Raw genomic sequence first — 27,503 nt, forward strand, 5'->3', positions numbered from 1 at the left:
TGTATCCTGTCAAGTTATTCAGATTTCCTTTTTGTACAGCAGAAAGCAAGTTCAAGCTACACTAATTTTATCAATGTGAAATTAAAGATCTTTTTCAATGTTATGGTTTCTGACTTTTCTGCAGGGTGCCAAAAAGTATATAAATAAATGTTTGTTTAGTGAGGTGACATCTATCTGTTACCCACCTTGTAGAGAGGAATACAAACAAACATCTGAAACTGTTGTACTGTTAGCATAGAGTACCTTCTGCATTATCAACTTTTAAACCTTTAACATTTCCCTGCTGAAATCTTCCAAGCTTTTACTTTGAGTTCTCTGAAAAAAGGACGTGTTATTCACCATATATAATGTATGATAAGAGGCATCATCTCGAGGAACTGGGATTTTTATTTGATTTTGATTGTGAGCTCTTTGAGGTTAAGATCATTGTGAATATGAAATAGGCATGTACCAATTTATACCCATTCCCTGAACATGACACAATCTCTCCATATCAGTCGGAAATATTGTGCAATATGAACAACTTGAACAATGAAAACATGAACAAAGTAGTAACTTGAATCTTCAAATAAAAAAACAAAAAGACTTTTTTCCAAAATATTTTCAGCTTCATCTGCTTCTTTTCTTCACTTTCTCTTCATATGAACCATCCCTCATTTCTTTAGCTAAACAAGATAGTGGTTAAAAAGGCTTAAAAATATATTCTGGGAGTGATTCTGAACTGTCCTTATGTCACTGAACTTTGGAAATTTCAAAAAATACACAACGAAGGAAGAAAATGGAAAAGAAATGAGAAACTAAATCTGATTCCCAGATCAAAAAAGTGCATGCGTCCTCAGTTTTCATTTTTGTTTTTAGTTCTTAATACTTTTTAAATTATCCTGAGAACTGCTTTAGATGTGGCTATGTTGCTGTTTGGCATAGCAGGGGATATACGTGATATAAACGCTTAATTATAAGATGAGTAATTTTATATATTTCCATCTCATAGTCCCCTTCCACAATCAGAATTTACTTATGAAAACTTGGAAGACATAACACATTAGGACTCAGAACCAAGCAAAGGGTTTATCTTCACTACAAAGTTGTATGTTCTGTTTAAGAACAGACCAAGTGTCTGGTTTTCCATGTTTCGTAGCTGGAGAGATCTAATACATACCCTTCTCTAAGCTTCTTCAGTCACTTAGTCCACATTAGTCCAAATTAAAAAAAAAAAAAAAAAAGAGCTACATTAATGACTGTTTTTACTGACTGTCTAAACTACATGATTGATAAATGAGTCTCTAAGTGCTTCCACTGAGCATGTGATGGGCAGCAGATGGCCTTCATAGAGCACAAAGGGAAAAAGGGAAAAAATTCATGAAAGGAACGTATACATATGTATTCATTCTTCAATGTTCAGAACCAGGGATTATTTTGTGCAGCCCCAAGACCTATTTAAACATTTACTTTACTACCATTATTACTTTTTCCTAGAGTGGTTTCAGATTCACCAACAAATTGCACAGACGAGGAAAACCTCTTGGCAAGTCTTATTCAATGTTCTTGACCAAGCTCTGACCTACTGCACACATTATTAAAAGTAGCAGCATTTTACTCCATGCCATATACTGCTATCTGAACACTTGTACAGCCTGCTAGCTTAAAGGCAATTAAAAACAAAAACTTAAGCATATTTCATCAAATAATTGTTGATATACTGACATAATACTGCAAAGCACTACATGACATTCATATGACAAGGTACTGTCTTGGTATTAGGAGTTGTTACTACTCCCCTAAATCTTAACTTACACACAAAACCTTACAAAACACAAATTAGTCAATTAATAACCTATCACAACACATATTCAGCTGTCTTTCTGTTACAACAGTTTTCATCATGTGTACTACTGAATCTTGTTGCCCATCTTCTAGTATAGACCTTACATTTCAATAATAATTTTGTGATAAATGGCTAGCACAACAGAAGCATTATTTCATGACCACCACTGTCAGCTGCAAAATTCATTTTTCTAGCTAGCTTTTTATTCATCATAAACTATTCAATGACAATATATTTCTTCAGCAAGGAGAGCAAAATCTATTAAAGACTGAGAATCCTATGATCCCATTACTTGTCATGCCACCATTCTCCTAGGCATTGTGACTTTCTTTAGAACCAGAACTGCCAATAGTACAAAATCAGAAGAAAACTTTGCATTCATGTCACTGTGACACGTGTGTGTCACTCTGGATTCAAAGGTTATAATAGAGTATTTAGGACCTATATCCTGAAACTATTTGCCTGAAGAATGGAAAGGTGAATAGCTCTCTTGGTTAAAACCAAAATTAGAAAAGGCAAAGCGGTATATGCATTTATTGCAGTTATCCAGGGAAAATGTAAGGTAAGTAACCTCAGAAAGAAAAACTAGTAATTCTTAAATGATTTGTTTTACTCTTTGTCAGCATGTATTATGAACTGAAGCTGAAAGGATTTGCTTACTTAGAAATCTTTCTGACTAACCACAAAGCAATAAAGTTATGGTCTGATTGAGTGGAGAGCATTAAAAAAACTGGGCTAAATACTCCTATGAAGATTTATTGTTAATACAAATAAATCTCGCTAGCAGCAATTTATAGGTTGGGTATTACAACTGATCTTTCAGGACAATAATGGCTTCTTCGCATTTCAGAATGCATTGAAGAGGACTCCCTCCACATAATATTGCACCACTTACGAAAAGCTTTCTTTTTTAATGCTACAGGAAAGTCAGCTCGAGTAACTTCACTAAGACTTGTTTGTCAGAACACCTAAAAGCTGCATGCAGCAGGCTCTGCTGGAGTTACAGCTGCCATCAATGTGCACTCTCAACCCTTAGCTAAGGAAAAAGGTCACGCGGTTTTCTCCAGGCTTTTGTCTGAGTGATACCAATATGGAAAACTTTCTTCTGAGACAAGAACCAAGGCCTGGATGACACCTGTAACCAGAGTGCATACATATTCTCTCCTTCCCATGAAGGGAAAGCCAGCTGGAAAGCCACATAATATGAAGTGTACTTGCTAATAGTATACAAAACAGGTAGCTCTTAAAAATGTTCACTGTGCTGTCAAAATATTTACTACAGTTCTGTTTGTTTTCACAAGTACTAATAATTATGTTTTCTAGATAAGTTTGCTACAAATCCTCACTGGTATATGTTGCTTGTTTTCTGGTTTTGCTTTTTTCAAATCATTTCATTATAAACTAACTTCAAAACCAGTAGTTTTGCTTTGGTTAAAAAGAATATCAGGAGGATAAAGTATGCTTTGTTTCACCCAACAGATACCCGATTATTGCATTATCAGCAAATCATGAAACTAAAGAAATTAAGGAAATTACTAAAATGTTCAGATTCAAGTCTCTGAAGGAAACAAAAAAAGACATTTTAAAAAAAACCCACCAGTATTATAGCTAACATTCAGTTACACGTTAAAAAATAGCTGGAGACTTTAATAAAACAGAAGAAATACATCATCTTTAAAAAAAAAAAAAAAAATTAGTTCCACTGTCTCATTGTCATGGGTTTACTTGCATCTTTGTTGGGTTGTGACTTAACTGAGCCACAGAACTGCACTTAGAACTGAGCCACAGAACTGCACTTAGGATTTTTTAATTTTTTTGCGAGAGAGAGAATGAATGCTTTGAACTCTCAAATTTTTACATTACTTCGGAACAGATTCATGTGCAAGAAATACCAGAAACAAATATTCAGAGTGACAGCTCTATCTTGCAGGCATGGACTGTAGCTCATAGATCAGTATTTTATACTTTAAAGTTTTACAATCAGTTGAAGCCAACGAAAAGTGCCAGCTGCTCCAGAGAGGGGTGGAACAGTTTTCCCCACCACCTCCTGAAATATGTTCCTGCCCCCTCCCCCATGCTGGCATTAAAACCTCACAGAGCAAGCAAATTAAGAAATTGATCCGGCAGAAACCTAACCCTGAAAAACAAGACAAGACGCAGTTTCCAGTATCAAGGTACTGATCTGGTTCGCTGGATGGCAGCACAAGTGCTAGTGCTAGAACAAGGGAGACAAGAATGTCTCCCTTCAGCGAGTTCGGGGAGGAGGATGCACCAGGCAGGAACGGCAATCATGGAATTGCAGCACTAGAGTCTGAACAGACTTTGCTTCTGTTCACATTTCTCTCTTTAGACAAACATTTTTGAAGATGGACAAAACAGACTGGCATTTGTTGGTGAAAAGTCTCAGTCTGCATTATTCTCATTTTTGTTAAATTACTGTCTGGTTTGAGGATGAAGAGATGCTTTAAGCTTCACCTTTACAGAAACTGTTTTGAAAGCATCTCAGATATTAGAAGCATGTAAACGTTAGTAAAAAAGAAAGTATTAAATGAAAACCTAAGCAAAATGTTTGGACTTATATATAAATTTAACATATGAAGACTGACTGGCACTTAATTTTCCCGATCTCGTTCCTGTAGCACAGAAGTAAACAGCATTGTTAACCTTATCTTTATTCCTTTAGCTGATATTTGATATCAGAATTTATTCAACACAAGGCTAGCTGTAACTTTTTTTTTTCCCCACTAGAAAATGTATTTGATATTCCAAAGCAGAGAAAATATCATTTGAAAACCAAATATTGTCTAGTGATATACATATTCCTGTACTACTGTGCAGATAACATGTAAAGGCTATTTTAATATGGCTGTGTTGCTCAACACATTACGATTCATTAGCCATTGTTTGGTGAACTATTATTAGTGAAAATAAGAAAACATAAATCTGTATTAAAGGAAGCAATGTTGTTGTGAAATATCTTACCATCCAATATACCTTATATTTCACTGTGGCTATAAGACTGACTTCAGTCAATCCCTAAAGGATTAATTTAACTGAATCTAATTGTGGGGTTTGACTGCATAGACAAAGACCCACACAACGGGTTCCAGTAGTTCTTTGAAACCAGACAACAGAGAGATGGTTCCAGAATCTAGAAATCATGCAACAACTTCTAAATGGTCTGCTTTTCTAAAACCTGGTTATTTCTTCTGTAAAGAAAATAAGTTGGGCAGGGACACAGACAGAAATTCATGGTCTCTGTTGCTTATTTTACAATAAGACACAGTTCCTAGAACATGTGTTTTCAGACTGGCTTTTGAAGGGATGATGAAGACCAGGCAGTATCTCATGTACTAGAAACACAAAGAAATCATTAATCAGAAAGGACAGCTTTACTTTTGCAATTATAGAAGTACTCCAAGCCAGTCCTTCCTATAGCAATCTTCTTGTAACCCCCTCAGTCAAACACTAGAAGGGAGAGGGAGAAGGCCAAAAGCAGGCAGAGAAATAGGGATGGAAATAAGAATTTAATTGCTCATAAAACAGACATTCTTTAATTTGAATACATTATGAACAGGTAACCTGTCTCAGTCTGACCACACATCTGGGCAACATCTTCAACATGGTTCTGTAAGACAGTACTTGCCACCCTTGCATCAAGTCATTCTCTGGGCTAACAAACATGCTGCTGTGTAACAGTGATGAACCTTGCTGAAAGTGAGTGGTACTCCCCCAAGGGATCTTGTGAATATTGTGCATCAAAGGAACTGACAGCTGAAAATAATGTTTCTTTCAAACAGCCCTCAACACTGCACACTCATCCTGGCAAAGCTAAGGAGCAAATGACAAGCAAGGTTCCATCAGCAAGGTCTCTTTGCAGGAGGTTTCTCCTCTTTCATACTTCCCTTCTCCCCCAACAAAGGTCAATAATATTACAGTAAGACATAGGGAAATATCATTTTGGTATGTGTGGCATCTCATAAGCTTAACATAAAATCTGGACTCTTTTCAGACACAGGGCTTATGAGGGTACATCCACATTAGCTTCTTAAGTGAGGTAAGGAGCATGCTTTTGAGTTGAATCTCCCAGCTGTTCCATTTTTGCATGCTTTGGGTTCACATCATAAAGAGGTCATGGAGCTCACAAACTGGATTCCCTTCAGATAAGAACTAAGCCAGAAGAACATGCTGAGACATCCCTCATTCATTTCAGCTGCTAATGGAGACTCAGACCATGGACCAGAATAAAGCTAGTCTAAAATAAATTTCCTGACAAGTGAGCTGAGTTCTCAGCATCAAATAAACACAATTCCTCTCCCATGTCTGTCCTGCTTCTCTCCCACTGTGACACGCTCTTTGCTAACGCAGGCAAAATTGAAGTATCAATATTCAGATTTTTTCCTCAGTTGGTTTCAAATTTTAGCCAAATTTTATGTTCAAATTATAGGTCACATTTCACATTATGTACCGTAGTTCTCAGCATAGCAGCAGATGTATAAACACATTGTGCAACCCAAAATTCAAGCTCTGAAGTAAAAATAATTTTTAAAAAACAAGCATTATAAAGCATAGTAACAAAATAATGAATCACAGTCCATAATGTGGATGTGGTATATGTAACTCAGCTGTGAAATATTACTTTCAGAAATTTATATGCTTTTTCTGATATTTGCAGCTGCTCTACCTATAGTAGCAAAGAGTGAAGATGTACTTTCCATGGGACTCTTCCTCCATAAAGATATTTCTTTTTAATTTGGTGGCAATCATGCATATGCTGATTCTGTTTCCCTGTATCGATAAGCTGGGTTTTTTTTCTCCTCCCTTTTAAGCTCTTTCCAGAGACTACCACACTGAGCTTTTATAACACTAGTCTGAGTCCTATCCTGTTATTTTTCTGTCCCAGCCTGAATCTCTCCCATTCATCTTGTTTCTTAGTTCTCTCATGTCTGTCTTTTACCACAGAGCCACTTAGCTGTTCAGTCTTGTGTAGAGGAACCAAAAGCAATCACTCAGTTTTGCAATTCTTTTCCTCTTCCTAGCATTATCCTTGTTAAGGATATGTGATACGTTTGTGACCATGCACACATGAGTGTGTGTGTTTGTGTGTATTTCTGCTCATGGATATTAAAGTGAATCAAATAGCAAAGAAATCATTCAAAACCAGTCAAAATGCTTGATTCAAATTATATTTGGACAATACAGAATTACAAAATAATTAATTTAGCATTAACAGAATATTGCTGTCTGCTTTTCATAAATGCTTTTCAAAATGCTTCTGAGCAAGCAAGCATTCTTCTCCTACTTTGTTATTCAGTTATACAGTTTAGCTTTATATATAGTTTCAGAAATGTCTCTTACCAAAGTATAATATGTGCCACTCAAATAGTGAAGTCCATAAGTCTAAGAACTTACGTTCTAAAATATACTGAAATACACTTCAGGAGAACTGGGACTGCAGTGATTTCTACGTGGTGTCAGAATACAATGTTTTGGACTCCTTTCTCACTTCCTACAGAAGGAGGGCAGGGGGCAGGATGAAAAGACACGGTGAAAGAGCTGGACACTATCAAAGCTTAAGGAACTTAAAACTGTTAAACTGCAATTGTTTTATAAAGAAATCAAGTACATATGTTGATCAGTTATTTTTGGTCTTGTACCTATGAAGTACACTTTATGAGATCTTACAAGGCTCTGAGTGTCAACTACTTTCTTTTTCTTCAGAAATTTATGCCTGGTAAGGATTAACTGGACACTGCACTGCTCCTCCACAGTCTCAGGCAATTAAGATCTATTTAGTTAGTCCAGAATTTTCTGCCAGAATAGAACTAACTCTGGGTCCACTCAAGTTCCATACATCTACCATCCACAAAATATTCCAGCACCATTTAGAAAAATACAAAGTGTATAGCAAAAAAGAAATCAAAATCCACATAAATATGCTCCTGGCACAAGTATCTTAGCAGTATCAAGGGTATTGCCAATGTCCTTGTTCCCCAAAACAGCAGGGATTTTGTTAACAAAAGTGTCCTGAGGTGTGTAGAAATCAAAAACAGATGGTCTGACCACCTCACCTCAAACTGCCAACTGGTTTTCCTGTGTATTTGCCAATTTGCTTTACAGATAACTCTAATAATCTTCCACATCACTGTGAAATAAAACCATTTGAGGATTTGAAATAGCGTGAGTACAAGGAATATGTTCTCTCCAGAAGTCTAAGCACTTCTGTTTTGCCAACTCCCTTCTCTGTACTTGTTGAAGAGAAAGGTTATTTTCTGTCCTGCTAAACACTGCACGCACAGGACCTGAAATACTTTCGTTGCACTTGAAGTGCTCGCCGACAGACCCTACACAACCAGCAGGACTCAGGGATGCAGAACAGCGGACAGCTTCTCTGGGTAATTTGTGAGTGCTTCATAGATGCAGTAACCTAGCACACCGAGGAAGCTACCCTGCCAAACTTGGACCGGCAGTCTCAATTTCAGTAACCAGCGTAACTCAGCCTCTCATTTTAACCTCCATTTAAATTCACATGAGCAACTCCCAAATAAATCTACATCAATTTTTTGACCTCCTACGCACCTGCTGGATGAAAACTGTAAAAAATAGTTTCACATACACATCCATGAATGGTGGTCTGTAATATTCTTGTGAAATAGGTAAGATGGTGATTATCAAAATTACTAAAAAGTGAAGTATTAAGAGCAAATTAGCAAAGATGCCCAGAACCAAACAGTTCCAGTTTTCAACTCATTTTTATAACAGAAAGGTACATATTTCAAACATACTTTAATGAATTAGAAACGTAGCCTCCATTATAAATAAAAGCTCTTTTTGTAAGCATTATGGCAAACCTCAACTGTTGGGAGAAAATAACAAAAAATAATGTGTTTTTCCCAACACAACTGATAATAATTTACCTCCTCCTAAAGTTAAATATATTTTACTTTCATTTTATTAGCTATTGCTAATGAGCATATGCTATTTTTATATGGCCACACTGCACAATAAAGTAAAAAAAAAAAAAAATTGTATCTGCCTCAAAAAGCCAAGCACTACATAAATGAAGAAATTGTCATTATTTTCCTGATTTTCTAATGAAATTGGGATCAATAAAAGCAGTCCATGTACTATCATATTTACCAGTAATAACACACAATCTAATGCAATTCTACAATTTTCAGTCCTTTACTTGTAGATTTGCCTTTTTGTAGCTCTATCGCACAAAAAGAAGTTAAGCATTTTGTACTTAAAGCAAGAATTTATCAGCACAAACATAGCAATTACAAGCCTCAAGTTGTGCCGGGGAGTTTTAGATTGGATATTAGGAACAAATTCTTCACTGAAAGGGTTATCAAGCACTGAACAGGCTGCCCAGGGAAGTGGTTGAGTCACCATCCCTGGAGATGTTTAAAAGACAGTTAGATCTGGCACTTAGGGCCATCGTTTAGTGGTGGACTTGCCAGTGATAGGTTAACAATCGGACTCATGATCTTAAAAGTCTTTTCCAACCTAAATGATTCTATGATTCTGTTCTTTCTGGTCTGATCCAAGTTGCAGACAAATGTTGGGCAGCCACAGACCAGAGAAGATTTTAAGGGGTAGGGGGGAATTAATTTGTTACCTACTTAACTGAATACCAAAACAGTCAAGTTTAATAACGTTATGAATAAATTTGGTAGCAGATAATTGTTCTGTATTTATCTTGGCATAATACAAATAATATTATTTTCCATCTACCCTCAAATCCTCTTGCTTACATAACTGGAATTTATGTAGCACTTTCATAAGCATCAAATAACTACATTCTGTATTGCTACATCTGTCAAGCAAGGTTTCACTAACAAGAGGCAATTTATCCAAGGACCTCATTAGTCAAACCCATCCCTTTACCCAGGCTGCCCCTCAAAAAAAACCATCACATGCACATGTATCCCTAGCACAGCTGAACTATTTTTAGTATATTTAAGTATTTTTGTGTATTTTTGTGTATTTAAGTACTACATTACTGACACAAGAAGAACAGTATTCTGAACAGAAACTTTTACTCATATTACTTTTTTCTCAAACAATCTTTTAATTATTTTTAAAGAGCCAAACCAAAAGTTATCAGGAAAAAAATAACTGAAAATGTTATATTTAAAATAATTTTAAACTTGACTTCATAAAAACATATATAAAATAATTATTTTTAACTTGGTACGTTATGTTACAATGAATGGGTCAGTCAAAATTAACTTTCTGTTGTTTATAAAGAGATCAGAGAACTTGAGTTTATATTCATAATATAAAAGCAACACAGAGTAAAGACAAAAATAATCCAGATGATCTATTGTGCAAGAAAGACAGCCTTTCCAGAAACAAGCAAACAAAAGTCTACCTGTTGGAGGTCCAACGTAATGGTCACATAATGATATTCAATTCCATTCTGGATACTAGGGCTTTGCCACCAAGTGTTCTTGCCATCAATTGCATTTGTTATTGGATGTCGCTCTGTTAGAACAGCAGAAATACATTAATATATTTTAGAATTATTAGGAGATTTAAATCGTTTTAGATCTAAAAATCTAGATTTTAAGACAACTACAGAAATAATGAGTCGGCACTTTAAAATAAAAGACCGGCAAATTAATTTTGCTTTTACTCTTGGGGAAGTCATACTTATTTTTACTGGAATACTCATCTAACGTTAGTTGTTTCATTTTGGTTAGGATCACAAGAAGGTGATTCAGAACACCTAAATGCATTTGGAGGCTCTCCTGATTCTACAGAAAATGTAACCGTCTAAATCAAGTAAATACTTCCTGCAGTCTTCCAAATTTTCAGGTACTGTAAAGTCATTAAATGTTGCAACAGAAACAACAAATGAGGAACCTGAGATATGTTGTGCAAGGAAAGCAGAGATTAAACGATACTGGTACTTGCATATCTAAGACATTTCTAAGCACACATGGAAATAATTCAGGAAATGATTCAGAAATCATTACAGGATGTATTTCTCAACTGGAAAACTGACTCACGTACAGACATATAAAGAAGGTTTGCTTGGTTATAATACATATCAAAATCCAAGATGCATTACTTTTCATGTCAACATTTACACTGCTGTAGTGTCCCAAATAAAACCCAAATAATAGGGATAAGAATTTATTTACAGACTTGAACTCTTCCTAGATTTCAAGATCTTCTAAATTATTGAAGTTTGCTTGCACAGTATTTTAATGTCATTTAGACTGAGAAAAATTGCACTCAATGTTTCCAGCTTACTTTTTGTAGTCAATTTGTGTTTCTCTCCTGTACAAAATAGAGAATATCATAACCTCAATTTTAAAATGTACAAGGATCCATATTTTGAAGCCCCTAATTGGCTAGAGCAAGTCTGTACATTATGAGGAAAATAGCCCAAAGGAAATTTAAATATAGCAGGTTTCTTCTATGCAAGTTCTATCTGTGAGAACATAACAAAACAGAAATACTACACCTCTCATTAATGATAGCTTTCTAAACTGACAGGTTTACTTGATATAAAACTGGAATATGCTTCATTACTAGCTAGTCCTAGAATTGCAAATAATTAATTCATGGACTGATTAATTTACTTGTTATTTTAATTATTACTTAAATCAACCAGCCAGATTGACAGTCTTTGTGTCTTCAGCTTTTTGCTATATCAACCACCTGTGGAGGACAGGAGTCCTAGCTCATTAAGGAAAACCAGAATGTCTGAACATATTTAAAGATACAATTAAAGTGCTTTGTGGGAGTGAGAGAAGGCATAAGCCCTTGGAATTGAAAATGCCAAAAATTTTCATTTAAATATCAGATTATTCAGTGGCATTAGTGGGCACCAACATTTGCAAGTTAGAATACGGGTGCTACAAGTATATTGAAGGGAAAAGCAAAACACACACATGCTTTACGTGTTCTCAGTTCCCACAGCTCTGATCATTTTCACAAACCTTGGCTTTAAATGAGTGCTAGCAAAAATCACCTGTAAATCAAACTCAGAGCTCTTCAGTGATTGTGACAGAAGCTGTCTAATCGGAAATTTTGATGCAAGTCTCTTCAGGTAAAATTGATATAAAGGTAAATCATGAGAAGGAGGGCTGGGAGATGAATCAACAATTAACTGTAATCACCATTATGAAAGTCTAATCCTAATTAATTTGAAAACACTGATTAATTGCTGGCATGTTTTGCCTATTTAAAAGGTAAGGGAAAAATAATATAGTATTTGTAAAACAGACTGGATTGCAAATACAGTTCGACTAACCTCCCTGGTGGATGGCAAGGGGGAGAACTTACAGAGTGAGTCTATCAAACTGTGCTCTTTAATTTGGGCTCACATGTGATTAACCAGGGAATTCGTGTTCACTTTCTACTACGGTAATTAAGGGGAGGCACTCCAGACTTGCACATTCCAGGGGGATCATTTAAAGTCTGGTTACATTACATGGCTCTCCTATTAATGAGCCATCTCTGTTTAAAAAAGGCACTTCCTTCTGCCAAATGAACATTTTAAAACCTTAAAATGAGATGTGGTTGGCAAAAAAAGACCAGACATTATGAAGCTGGGCAGATTCAAGTTTTTAAGAGAGTAGGAGTGAGGGGAAACACAGATGCAAATCATTCAGATGGCATTTATATATATATGTATATATACGCACGTCTGTGCATACACATATACATTTGTGTACACTATCTAATATCATAAGCAGGACACGGGAACAAAGCAATCCAGTTCTGGTTTAGGTTTGGGTTTTGAATTAAACAAATGATATACAGAAAAAAAACCCTTGTAAGATGTGCATGTGTCTCTAAATACCCATCTATAAAGAAAGGAAAGAATCTATTGCACAGTGTTTCTGCCAGTTGGAATGGTTCCAAAAACCCCTGAAATCTTCTCTGAATGAGACACACTACTTAGTACAACTTTTTTTTAATGCTTATATTGCTACAAAATCATATGAACTTTCCTCAGAAGGCAGCATTTACTTCAATTAAAAAAGATATTGAAACTTGGAAAACTATCTTGAATTAAAAAAATAGGTTGCAACTGTGTTCAGACAAATGAAAGAGTCTGTACTGGGGCAATTATAATTAGCTTTGCAAATACATGATGGGGAGTAAATGAATAGGTAGCCATTTAGCAGGAATGCATGTGGGGATTATAATGGACAACTAGCTATATATTTCTCAGTGGTGTCACATTAAAAAGGGGAAATATCCAAGCAAAACATGTAAACAGTCATATATTGTATTCATTCTGAAGCAAAGACTGATCTCTATGCACTGCTGGTAAGATCTTGCTCAGGTGAATTTTAATAAAGATTAAATCCTCTAGAGAATCCAAAGAACTGCCATTTGCACAGTTAAGAGTTCTAGAAAATACAACCTTTGAGGAGAAAGACAAAAGATCATTTAGTGCAGAAACTGGATAAAGCAGTATCATCAACCCTCAATTAAGTAAAATACGTGAGTGTAGAAAAAGGAAATAATGGATTTCTTGTATTGACTGAAGTTAGGAAAAAGATAACATTAATTTCTGCAAGGAAGATGCAGATTACCTATTAAAGAAAGACTTTGTAATGAGTAAAATAACCCTAGGAAGGGTGGCCCTAGAAGGAAGTTTCTAAAGGAGAAGCTGAAGAAGCTTCTGTCTGGAAAGCTACAGCCATCGATAGCTCATGCTGTCTGGAACGAGCAGGTAGATTAAATGTTGTCTTCCCCCACCCCGCCCTGTGGTTTTAAGCACACGCTTAAATGTGCTTTACCATGAGGTATAAATACATCTGAGCTAGGTTTCAGGTGGAAGCAACCAGAAAAACAGAAAAATTGTCTCCATGCTTCTGTGGCTGTTCTTCTTCCAACATTTTACCTATTCCAGTGAAAGCTGTCTTAAGCGCATCTTTATGCTCTACCGTCTGCAGTGCCAACATACTCACAAAAATATAGCAATGTTAATGCTACTCATGTCTTTCACTGCTAGGTCACATGAAATCAAACTTGTATGACTGGACTAAGATTTTTTTTTTTAATTCTAATCTTCCTAACTATTAGAAATATGCGTCTCTGAAGCAGATGATAACAAATTTATACTTGAAAACTGGTTTTGCTTCTGGGTAGTCTTTAGAAAGCAGTGTTAGCAAAGATCAATTTTAATATGAAAAACTAAGCAATTAAACCAAACATGCTCCATTATCTTATCTTCTTTTTGCTGGCTCAGTGAAATTGAATTAACATCAAATGAAGAAGAAAAATATCCCAGCACAAAAGAAAATAAAACTGGAGTTGGCCCTAAACTGAAATTTCATATGTTGCTTACGTGGGTCAAAATGTTCAAATTCCACATGTAGGTATGCAGGTAAAAGTCATCTGGTTTTCATTCATGGTTACTATATAGCAGGAGAATTCAACAGCGGTACATACTTAATTTTTCTAAACATGAATTTAGGTGCTCTACTTTTAAGTATCTGAATTAGAAAGTTCAGTTTGAGGAGTATATGTAAGAGATACAGTTTTTGAGATACCAATGGAAGAGACAGGTAACCTAATTTAACAAGAAAGAGACAGACACTTCATAATAATTGGGCTGGTGACCTACAGTACTGTTTGCTGAGTATCTACAACCTTTGGAAAAAAAATCTTTTTGAAAGAACAAAGTGAAAATGGCCCACGTACGATGTGGAACCCTGCTCCTTTGATCACAAATACGGCACTGAGGGTTCCTTGCAGGCTGTCCAGGAACATGTTCAACAAGTTTGCAGTACATTTCCCGACCCTTTTCTCCACAGGTAGCATTAGTTGTGATGAGAGCATTAGTAGCCAGGTTCAGCACTGCAGGAAACAACCCTGCAAACAAAAGAAAATAAAATCATAAACAAAAGTAACAGAGGCAAGGTGAATTTAGCAGGACCCATTACAGCGTTAAAGGAGAAGGCTTAATTTTCAACAACTATGGAAGTAACGAAGCACAGAAAAGCACCAACTTTGGTTTTGAATCCAGAATTTAGACGACAGAATAAAGCCATTATACTGATGGTTTCCTCCTCATTCCCTTCTAAAATTCAAATTGGTAACTTCTGGTTAGATCTTCAACAACAGCAGAACACCAAGGGAGAAAGTAAAGTATGGAAACATATAAAGCATCATATATTTTTTTTTTTCATAATCAAACCTTGTCCTCCTACTCAACTGGACATTGAAACATTGTACACAAATCACCTATGAAAACTTTATTATTTTTCTTTTCTCCTCACATCTCCACGGGAAAGCTTTCACTTCACAGACTGCATCACTTGTATTACACTGTATTACTGTTCTGCTTAGGACCTCATAGTAACCTTTGTCATCAGAGCAGCTGAGTAATTCATGGAGAAACATGAATAGCATCTGCCATGTGTTGTTTCCCTTTCCTCAAGTAGAGTATAATATACACATATACAACATTATCTCTTTTATGGTAGCACTGTTATTTTTTTCAGGTGCACATGCTTAGTGATGTATTATAATTCTTATTCAGCACAGCACTTAAGCACATGTCTGAGTGCTCTGCTGAACTAAGTTCTATATAACTGTAAGCTGTAAAGATTATAAACCATACAAAGATCAATCATTTAAGTGGGTTATACTCCTTCCCACTAAATACTGATCAAAACCTTTGAGCCGTGATAAAATTGATCCATAGAGACAAACCGATATGATGTGCTTGCTGAATGTATACATTAGCCCCTCACATTAAATCAATCAGGTTTGCATCTTCAAAACCGTAATTTGCCATGGCTGCAGGTTAAACCAAAACAATGACAAAAAAATCTGAGGTATGGATTGGGATCATCTTGCAGTTTATTTGATGACAATTTCCACTGGCTCCAAACCCACTCTTCTGCAATTCATTCAGCTTCTAACCCTATTTTACTATTTTAACCTTAAAATAAGGCTTTAATGAAAACTCAATTTGCAATTATTGTACACTTGATGAAGCTCCCTTTATAATGACATTCCTTTTCCTCCTCCACAGTCAGATGGACAACACTATTCAACTGACTCCTTTCAGTCCTTTAACTCCAGTCCCCTGCTTGTCTCTAATTAACCTGTATGCCATTTAATTACCAAGCTTAGCTGGTCATGGTACAGCTGTCCTCTGCCATTGTGAGTCAGTGACTCTCATGCTCATTTTAAAACCATGTTAAACATACTCTTTGAGCAAAGAAACCAATTAGTTACTAACCTGTCCAATTTGTATAGTCAATCAATAGTTGAGATTTTATTGATCGTGTAGCTTGCTGCTTCTATATAGATTACAGCTCATTTTCATTGCATTTTAACATCTATACAGTTGTTCTTGTATTTTTATTCAATGCATTCAGTGGTATTTGCTGCCTTCCACAATGGAGGCACAGGGTAAAAATCTGTGTAAGCTTTAGCAGAGCAGATTAATTACTAGCTGTGGAACTTCCTATGTTGACTTACAGCCTTATTATTCTCTTTTTAGGTTGTACAAAGTTAATAGCATAAAATCCAGTAATCATTTAGTCTTAACACAGAGTCTGGCATTTGGTTTGGAGGCATTTTATTCCCTCAGAAGTGAACCTCATAAAAAGGACAAAATGATCCTACACGCAAGGAACTGCTGTACATGGCATCAGGAGAATAAACAAATCCTTCAAGAAACAATGGAACAGCTGAAAAAGAGCAGCCAAAAATCCTCCACATTCACACAGCTATAAAAATATTGTATGTTATACACCCATACACAAATCATACCATTGTTCAAAGCTTTAACTCTACTTAACCAAATGAAGCGTACATAAGTAACTCATCAATTAGAACGTAATTTCACTCATAGTTAACCTCTTTTATGTACACAGCAGCTTAGGGCAAAACTACCAAAACAGTCTTGCCCATAATCAGTATAAACACGGGCACCGGAACAAGTATTGGGTGTTTCACTGAAGAGGCCATGTCCAGGTCCCAGCACCTCACAGAGAAGTTCATCACATCGCATTCCCTGCAGGCTCGCAGGAGTGGATCTGACAGGCAGAGAGCAAAAGGTGCCTGAAGTGTTCCTACACTGGCACCCAGCACTTCACTTGCATACTGATATATTTCCCAGCCCTGGAATTTCAACAAGTTAAAGGTTACAATTAACAACTACATATTTGAACTTTTTTTTCAATTATTATTTGCGAGGAGCAGGGAGTTGGGCTTGATGATCCTTATGGGTCCCTTTCAGCTCGAGATATTCTATGATACTGCTTTGTATAGTCCAAAATAAAGATTTGCTTTTAAAGAACATCTGATGTGCAAGCCAGATGGAATAGAGGAAGCAATACTATTCATGTTGCTTGCTTTCTAGTAATTGATATATATAATACTTTCACAACATAGGCACAAGATTCTAGCAATACGGAAGATGAAACCATTGTCTTGAACCCTTTAGTTAGTCCCTTTGCATATGAAATAAAAATATGAATGCTGATGATGCCAGTGTACACTGTTCACCCTTTCTAAGATTCACATCTGTCCAACTGTAAATCCCCAGGAGAAAGGCAAGACAGCTCAAGACACCACAATTCATATTATTATTTTTTTTTTTAGAGAATTTAGCCTTATTTTTCATGGTGATAATCATATAGAAGAAATATTTTAAAATTGGTGTGCTAGTTTTGTGCATCTTAAAATTCAATTTCTCACTAAATTACAATTTATCTAGTTATCAATCCCACCTTGAATTCTGTGGGCATCCTCCTATCAAATACTTCCAAAAACTTGATCTGCTAAAATTATAGAGTTATTTTTATTGCCAAATACCTTTAGTAATCATTTGCTCCAGTGCAAAGACTGGGTAGTATGCCTCTGAGTCAGAAACACATTATGTTTATTTTGTGTAGGTCAAGTGCAAGCAGAGAAATTCTACTCCCTTCAACTGCCAGCTACATCAATCTTTTCCTTCCTTTGTGCCACTGGTAAAAACCAGATTAACATTCATTTCAACCAATAAAAAATACCAAAATTGCATGGCAGAAACAGGCAGAAAAGATTGTCTTGTAATTAGGCAGTGATTTTAGCAGCCTGGGTTCAATTTCTGGTTTTCAACAGACTTCTGTTGCATGAAAAGAAAAACAGTCTCAGATTCTCACCTATGAATAGGCATGGTCATCTTTTTGCTCTCCACTTTGGTTTTTAAGCATGGAACACATTCCATGAGGCTTTTAGAGCATGGAAACCCAATAGACAGTTTGTTTAGTGTTAACAGGTGATTAGACTATGAAAGGAAAATAACACAGAAACTGAAAAAATTCTTTAAAATGGTGTACCATGCAAGGGTAATCAAGCAAGCTGCTTCACTTGCTACAGAATTAGTGGTAAGTTTAACACATATTGTCAACAGAAAGAGTTTTAGGAAAAAAATTGTAGAAATGAAAAGCAGCAAATCAGCAGGAACAGCTGGGGTTTGCCTACAAACTCAGATGCACTCATTTTACACTGCCAGTGCTCTAGTTAAGTAGGGTGTGGTACCGAAGTGCTAACTACATTATCAGTTTTTAAAACAGTTATCAAAGCAGATCTGAGTATCTATCTTAAAGACAAAAATAGTGGATGCTTGGGATTAGTGTTGGGGTTTTTTTTCCACAGAGTCCTCACCAGTCATCCCTATCAATACTGAAGTTCTTTGTAGATGTTGGCAGGCATGTAGGTATAATTGATTCACCGAGTTCAACATATTTAGATAAACAGATTTTTGACAAGATTCTGCACAGACCATTAAAGGAACTAAGCTATAACGACATATGAGGGAATGACCTCTCATGAGATAACAATAACAAAAAAGGGAAATGGGGAGTAACACTGGAAAACCACAGCAATCTTTGCTGAATCCTCTTTTGTTCAACAGTTACATAAGTAACTTGGGAAAAAAGGGTAAAAACTAAGGTAACAGTTTATTAATGACAGAAATGATGCAGGATAATCAAAATAAGGGCAGATCACAGAGTGGTAGAAAAATTTCTCAGTATGGTGTGTCTAGACAATAACACAGCGGATGAAATAGAGGAATGGAAATTAACGTACAGGAGGAAAATATAATAGCCTCTGCACTAGCTATTATAGTCCCTGAAAATTTTGTTACAGAAATTTCAATGAAAATATTAGCTCAATGAATAGAAACAAAATGTCATTACATTGTTGCATAAATCCATCCATAATGACAACTTAAATACTGTATGATATTCCTTTTCTATAATTCTGTGATCTCTCATCTCCAAAAGAACATGGTAGAACTAAAAAAAGATGAAGTGTGACAAGATCACAGCTGTGGATCAACATCTGAATGTGTACATTAATAGGCTGAGGGTCTTCTACTGGGAAAAGAACTGACTTGGAGATGTATAAAATGACACCTGTATATAAAATCAGAAGTGGGTTTACTAAGTGAACATTTGGAAATGAACATAGTAAGTTTAGTTACCTTTCTACCACAAACTGGAGGTATTGAATCAACTTATTGGACAGAATTTTTCTACACTGATTGAGATTTTTTGTGTGTTGATAAATGGATCTGCTTTTCAGTATGATAGAAATTAAATTCTAGAATACATGAATAAATTATACAATAAAATGTTTTTATTCCAAAGGCAGGAATGCATTAAAACCAAATTAGATTAGTACATAGAACAAGGGTTTATCTGGGTATGTTAAACATGAAGGGCTTGGTGTTCAGTTGTCAGTTCAGAAAATCCCTAAATCACTGGTTGTTGCAGGGTTTTATCCAGGGAGGTATCACTATACTTCTCTTTTTTTCACATTTTTCCTCAATATTGCTTCTCATATATACCTGTAGTTGTTTCTTACTAAGGCTGGTAGTACATAAAGCCCAACATCAAGGTCCACCCAAAATGGAGTAGAAACTGTAACTTTGATTTTGTGTGGCATTGCTAATGAAACCATAATATTTTTTCCAGTATTAATTTCCTCCAACAGCCATTTTCCTATACACTATTTCTCATCATTACCTTGCATCTATAGAGGTCTCATTAATGGCTTCTTATTCTATGGAACATTCTCTGAGATTGGCAATGTTCTTGCAGTTTGCCGCAAAGCAGTTATTACCCAATTCATTTTCTTATGTTTTCCTAATCTCATTGCATAAAGGAAAATAACAGCCCAGTTTTCTTTCGTGTACTTTCCATGTTTTCTCACCAGCCTCCAGTTCATATAAGCTCATTGACTACCGGTGGAATAAAACCCACCAGTGTGATGCCTGGCACCCTGCCCTCTTTTTCCAAGCCCAGTTACCTACCTCTCTGCCAAACTGACAGATTTTCCACATGCTTTATTGCAATAGTTCAGATCAGCAGAAGAACAAGAGCTGCACAAGTAGCAGGTACAAGACATTTTCATAAAGCCTGTCAGCTGTTGAATTCAATCTCATTCTCACTCTCCTTCCAAATAGCTCTATCTGATTGACCTTCAGAGCACACTGCAAGACCAGGTTATTTCCCTAGCTGAGAGAGGATGGAGGGATTCCTGTGGGAAATCAAAGCTATTAACTACATCTCCAGCTCCTGAATGGTGATTACAGGTTCATTATGAAGTGGGGATAGTCACTGGAGTAACCTACTTGTAAGATATGTCAAGGAGCAGCTACAGCAAAGGAGGGCCACTGAAAATAGATATGAATGTAAACAAAATAATTATCTTGTACATGAGTTTTTCTATCACTTACCAGTTCTGACATGTTTTTCTTTCCTACTCTTCACATAACCCATGGAGAATTGCAAATACCGTTTCAATCACATCAGCATCCTACATCTGCAGAGCAACTGGTGGGATACATCTCACTAGAAGGACACTCCAGCACTACAACAGAACCAGGAAGCACAAGTGAAGAACCAAGACCAAGATTATAACCTTTGTCAGGCTTCTGCTACTGCACGGGGGAAGCGGCAGCCACCTTGAGTGAGAAACAAAGAACCACCAGTTTGTGGTAGGAGATGGAAGATGGCAATGGAGATCTTTGCATGGAGATGAACTGTCTGAGTGGGAGAGACTGGGGAAGATAGAATACAATCATAAAGAGAAAGACCACTGCAAAGATACTGATAGAAGGCTCTGTGTTACCTTTCTTCTTGACAGATAATGGTTGGCACACGAAATTTTGCATGCAGTATTATTTAATGTCTACATTCTGATTACACAGTGATAAAATCAGCACCCCATTTTACTGAGGTTAAAGTTAATATAAATAATCTCAGTCCCTGTACGTGTAAACAAAATGTTAACTAAAAAAAATCATTGTTTTTTAATAATATTTTTAAAATACTTCCAAGACAGAAGACAAACTTTGGTTTACCAAATCTGGGATATCTTTGTGTCTTATTAAAGCATCAGAACTAAGAAAATGTTTTTCTCCTTCAAAGAAACCTCTGTCAAGACCTGCATATTCCTCTTCTCTCTTCTAAACAGACCAGTATTTGGCACTATATATTTCCTTCAATCTTCTCAAAATATCCCTAGTCTCTTCAAAGAAGCAAATAAAACAGCCTGCCTAAATATGTCTAACTTTTCAAGCCAATCTTCCTAGTCTATAGAATACTTTGAAATGTTCATGCAGTCAAGCAGAGCTGTTTGCCACTGAATTTGTATCTAAAAAGACAAAAGAGAATATGTCAATTTCAGATGTTCTAAGAAGTGTCACTGGAAAAAGAGAGACTTGTCTGCTGCAGTGCAGAGCTTGTGCTAAGCTGTGGGAACACAGTGGGGAGAAAAAACTGGGACAAAACAAAACAAAATGTTGCAGCACAGAATGGCTTCCAGCTGTGCACCACAGGAAATAGCTTAATGCACTCTATCCACAATGTACATGAAGAGTTTTATACCACTAGAAAATAAGCCCAATTTGAAGAAATAGCTGTCCAGACACAACAGAGCTTACGGACTGAAAAAAATTTACACTAAGTCCATTTGTCCAGGGGAAAGCAAAATTGGAAAACAAATGTTTCAGTTCCCATTTATGTCAGTTGCCCTAAACCACTGTGTGTTATAGTACGGTTTGGTAGTCACCCTTTTTTCCTTCCAAAGGAAGGAAAAATGTAGTTTTCGATGTTTGGTTACAGAGGTGGCTTGCTTTTACTTTCAGGTAGTTTTCTCCATACTGAATAATCCTACATACAGCCTCCTGCATATTTAACCTCAACACAAAAGGCATAGTATAAAGCCCTAACCTGAAGAAGCTTGACAGCCAAGCTAACTGTACTCCTTACAAAGTAACAAACACATTTGGAAAAGGTTATATTGATTATTTAGTATTACCTCACCTCTCCACACGTTACATTCAAAATTAGCGTTCAAAATCTGTATGGACTTCGCTGATTTCAATAGCAAAACACAATCAGTTTCACAGATTGTGAGACTGAGTGAAAAAATTGCTATTGGCATACCCCAGTATTATATGATAAAAAATATATAAGCATGCTCATAGCTTTGTAATGAATTTCCTTTTTCCTAGAGCTGTCACAGAATGTTGTTTTGCAAAGCAGAACAGGAAAAATATAGGTGAAGATTAAACCCTATCTCCTTGACATCCATGGCAGAACTCCCACTGAATCAAAAATCCAAAGCACAAAGATTTAATGGACATCTCATTTTCAAAGGTATTTACATGCCCAGTCTGAGTCAGGCACCCACTGATTTTCAATTATACGTCTGTATTCTGGGACAAATTTTAAAGCGCAAAATACTAGTTGTACAAATACCTTACCTGTAGAAAGAGTGTGCTATGCATGAAAAAGCAAGCAGCACTCTTTACAGTTATTGCATTGTATTTATTAGCTGCACGACCTTCATTAAAACCTTGCAATGCAGTAGTATGGTTGTGGTCAGTCAAGCAGGTCTAACAAGAAAAAAATATAGGACCTCTGAGAGACAACACTGATCTACTGCAAACAGGAATTCTCCCAAATCATGTATCTTATGTTTTTAGATAGCACACATCAATTTACAACTTTCTCAAATTGCATGATATAGCTAAAAATGTCCAGTTTTGTTTGGTTCCCACATCTTAGTACTATCATCTCCATACTCAGAAGGCATTGTAAGTTTGGTTCCCCCCACTCATGCACTTCCCTCAGTTGCAAAAAAAGAGTGGGAGAGACACCTGTATGATTTCTCTATCACAGTTCGGTCGCATTGAAGGGGAGAAATTAAAAAGGATTATGTCACTGAATAAAAATGGAAAAAAAATTAAATCAGAATTTCTCAAAGACAGAATAGAGCCTGGGAAAACTGCAGCCTCTAGATGCAATTTACTGCTGACTTTGGTCTTGACAAAGCTATTGTTTTACACAAAAAAACCCCTGCTATACATTGTCTTGAACACTAAAGAATATGAAGTATATGACTATTTTTGCAATAATTTTTAAATGAATGTCCATTGAAAACACACTGCAGAGCCAGAATTAGTTATGGTGCCCTTGAGTATCCAACACTGTCAACTTAAACAAAAAGACTGAGATGTTTGCTGTGTTCTCTACAAGAGGCAACAAAAGACATGTTATGAGGGCTAATAGAAGTCATCCATCTACTCAGCATCATCTACACTGACAAAAAAATCCAAACTGAGTTTGACATTATAAAACCAAAGAGCAAATGGAAAAAATGATCTTACCATATGTAAGAGTTTCCATGTACTTACTTTTACTCTCAGGATTCAGATTAAAATAAAGTATGTGTCTCTCAACTGACGAGCTTCAATAAACATTAAGTTCAATTCTCATTCTCTGAACTGATTTATGCTTTCCTATTCTGCTGTAATGCTTTACAAACACATACTGATAAGGATTCTAAAAGTTTTAACTTACTCTGATAAAATGTGAGACCATAGATTCACAATTTCTACGCAGAGTTCTTTAATTATCTGAAGATAATTTAAGTATCATTGAGATTGGAAGGGACCTCTTATCTAGCCCAAATTCCTGCTCAAGCAGGGTCACTAGAGCAGGCTGTCCAGGACCATGCAGCTCAATTTTCAGTAGCTCCAAGGATGCAGAATCCACAGCCTCACTGAGCAACACACTCCACTGTTTGACCATCCTCACAGTAAAAAAAGTATTTTCTTATGTTTAAAAGGATTTTGCTGTAGAGCGATTTGTCCCTGTTACCTCTTGTCCTGTCACTGGATACCACTGGGAAAAGTTTGGCTGTCTTCTCTATCACCCCTTGACATGCACACTAATAAAATCTCCCTGAGACTTCTCAAAGCTAAGCAACTGCAGCCCTCTCAGCCTCTACTTGTAGGATAGATGCTCCAAGTCCTTAATCATCTTCCCAGACATTTCCTGGACTTACTCCAACATGTCGATGTCTGTCTTGTACTGAGGAGCCCAGAACTGGACACAGCTCTCATCACTGCTGAGCAGACAGGGAATGATCACCTCCCTCAACCTGCTGGTGACACTCTAACTAATGCAGCCCATTTGCCTTTTTTGCCACATTGCTGGCTCATGCTCAGCTTGCTCAACACCAGGACACCCAGAGCCTTCTCTGCAAAGCTGCTTTCCAGACATGTGGCCCCAGTATGTACTAGTGCATGGGACTGTTCCTCCCCAGGACTTTGCACTTCCCTTTGCTGAACTTCATGAGGTTCTTGTTAGTCCATTTCTCCAGCCTGACAATGTCCATCTGGATGGCAGCATGACCCTCTGGCCTATCATCCACTCTGTAAAATTTTGTATTGCCTGCAAACTTGCTGAGAGTGCACTCTGCCCCATCATCAAGGTCATTAACGATCGTGTTATACAGTATTGACCCCTGGGGTAGATCACTAGTGACCTGCCTCCAGACGGACTTTGTGCCACTGACCACACTGTCTGAGCCTATCCATTCGGTTTTCAGTCTGCCTTGCAGTTCATTGAAAAATGAGGATGTTATGGAGACATCACAAACCTTAATAAAGCTAAGATAAATAACATCTACTCTTCTCCCATCATCCACCAAGCCAGCCACCTCATCACAGAAGGCTATCAGACTGGCTAAGCACAACTTCCCCGCCAGAAATCCATGGTGGTCTTAAAACCAACATTTTAGCTACATGCACCGTTTACATTTACCATTTTATACTTATGTGTTACTTAAACCCAAGCTACATAACACCCTATTAAAAAGAGAGCTAAGTTGCTCTCCTTGGATAATATAAGGACTTACAACTTTGATCTGTTCAATTTCAATGCATGTAAAGCACAATTAGCAAGATCAAGACCGCCACTGATTACAGTATTGAAGCAGAATGCAAAACATTTTTTACAACTCAGACTCATAACCTGTCCTATTCTATGGAAAGTTATCTATTTAATTTCCATGCAGTCAGTGTTCTGAGGTGTGTATTAGCTGTATAACTGAGAAATATTGCCAAATTATGATTAATAAACTTAAAAATTAAATTCTATATTTGTGTAGTAATATAGATTGGTGTTTCTATACATTTAGTCAACAAACTCTTCCGTTACATATAAGATCATGAAAGAATATTTTGAGTATTTTGTGTCAATTTTACAGTATACTATTTTTCTGGTACATTGAAATAGCTGTCTGTTACATACATTTGTTCACCAGACTTTGCTACAAAAGTGCTACTAAATACCTGTATTTATAAGTGCTGTTAATAGTGTATTTCTATAAATTATATATAAAAGATACAGATATACAAATACAATAGGCAGCACATCTGTACTTGTAGCCACAGTAGTATGTATCAAATTCTTTCTGCTTCATGAAAAGAATGTGTATGATTTCAGCATCTTTTAATATATATCTTGTGAGAAAAAAATATTTAAACAATATTTATTTTCCCCATGAGAAAAACAGCCCAATAATTTCCCTCCCTTACATATATTTTGTCCCCTCACTTGAACTGTGACTGAATGGGAAGATCAAATGAGGTCTGAGCAGATGGTTGTCAGCAAACCAGTGACAATGTACCATGGTTTAGAATTAGAGACAAAATGTGCAACCTGGTATACAGTTTCTGCTTGTAACTGCCAAAGACATCTGGCTTAGAATATAAGCCAGCTTGAAAATCCCTACACATATTTACTTTATCATTCATGAAAATTAAATTATATCGGCATCCCTTAATACCTCTCCGGTAAAGCTGTGCCTATCTGTATTAGTCGAAACCCTCCTTTTCTTCTTTATAAAAGTGGACTCAGAGCTGTCACAGATGTCACATCTTTACATTCCATTAAAATCAGTCAGAACTGCATACAGACGAATCCCTGCATGTTGCTTTAAAAATGTATGGGATGATACATCAAGGAAAGGAATTCTTCAGGTCTTCCAATAGGATTTTAATGAGCTTCAGCGGTACTCTTGTCACTAGTTTGACATTTATTTGCATGATTAAAGGTTTTAGCAATGGACTCTCAGCTGGAGAACAAACAGTTTGTTTTTCAGAAATCAAAAGTAAATATACACCTCTTGGGTTTTTCTTTGGCTGGCCTCACTGTTTGGAAAGTTAGGAAAATGCCAAAAAAAGTTTTCAGGTCCCCCACATTTGTGTATAGCAACAGCTTTTTATGCAGCTTTTTTCTGAGTAACAAATTGCTTTCAGTCATCCTAGGTGAGAGACCGCTCAGTTCACAGAAACCCTAACTTCTGTACTTTTTAATTCTACATGAACTGTCCACTGAAGCACACAGTTCCACATTATACAATGAGGCTTTCAGCAATAGTATTTACAAGACATAGCTGATCAACTCCCATAGAAAAAATATATTTGAAATAGAAGGACTCTGTAGACTTAGCAAGTTGCTAACATTTACAGGCAAACCTGTAAGTACTATAACTGACTGTAATATCTTAAACTAATTCTAAAACTTTAGTGGAATCATTTACTGGCCTGGGAAAGAGCAAGGGAAGGCGATGCACAAAACTTAGAGCTAGATGGGTTGGTAGACGTAGAGGAATTACAGAGGGCTGTATGAAAAATTTATTTGAAAAAAGTTTGTAATGATTGTTAAAAAAATAAGGTATGAAATGTTAAAAAGAAAAAGAAAAAAGGGGGAAGTGTAGAGGAATGAAGCTGGGTTAATTATCATTGATAATATACAGCCGTGGGCTGGCTTTGGGGCGGTGGGTTGGCCGATGTAGACAAGGTGCAGCTGTGGCTGGTTCTGTGAAGAGCTTGGGCAGCCAAGGAGGAGGGAGCAGCCGAGGAAGAGAGGAGGAAGGAGCAGAGAGAGGGAGAGGGGAGAGGAGGAGAAGGCAGCGGAGGGACTGGCATGAAGCGTATGCTAGTATGAGATGGTAAAAGACTTTGTTGCAGCCGGCTAGTTTGGAGAGTGCTGTGACAAGTAGAGTGACAGGTTTAACTGCCTTTAACTGTATAAATCCACACCCAACGTTGCTGGCTGATAAAGGCACATAATAATGCTTTCCAGGTAACAGTGATACACTTGACTACCCGTGGAGTCTAGTTACTGAAGAGACAGAGAATTTAAGAGAATGATTTCTTGATCAGTGAAAATTTGGAAGAAGGGAAGAATTTTGAATAGGTACCGAGGCCTAAAATAGGCAGGAAACAATTTTGCAGATAGGCAGCAATGAAATGCAGCACTCCTTTTATACAGAACTCGGGGCGGGGGGGGGGAGGTTGGTACATGAGATAGGGCAGGCTGAGCTTCTT

The 27,503-nt window shown here is 36.6% G+C and overlaps 1 protein-coding gene across 2 annotated transcripts in view; it reads right to left on the reverse strand.

The window, feature by feature from the left end:
• LAMA2 (laminin subunit alpha 2) overlaps window positions 1-27,503 on the reverse strand; it is a 376,489-nt gene that overhangs the window by 266,850 nt on the left and 82,136 nt on the right. For both annotated transcript variants that reach the window (XM_040599010.1, XM_040599009.1), the window contains exons 2-3: window positions 14,504-14,674; window positions 10,203-10,315 (exon numbers count right to left, since the gene is read on the reverse strand). In XM_040599010.1, the coding sequence (XP_040454944.1) occupies window positions 10,203-10,315; window positions 14,504-14,674 (284 nt within the window). The remainder of the gene's footprint in view (window positions 1-10,202; window positions 10,316-14,503; window positions 14,675-27,503) is intronic.

This window comes from Falco naumanni, chromosome 6 (assembly GCF_017639655.2).
Source record: "Falco naumanni isolate bFalNau1 chromosome 6, bFalNau1.pat, whole genome shotgun sequence".
NCBI lineage: Eukaryota > Metazoa > Chordata > Aves > Falconiformes > Falconidae > Falco > Falco naumanni.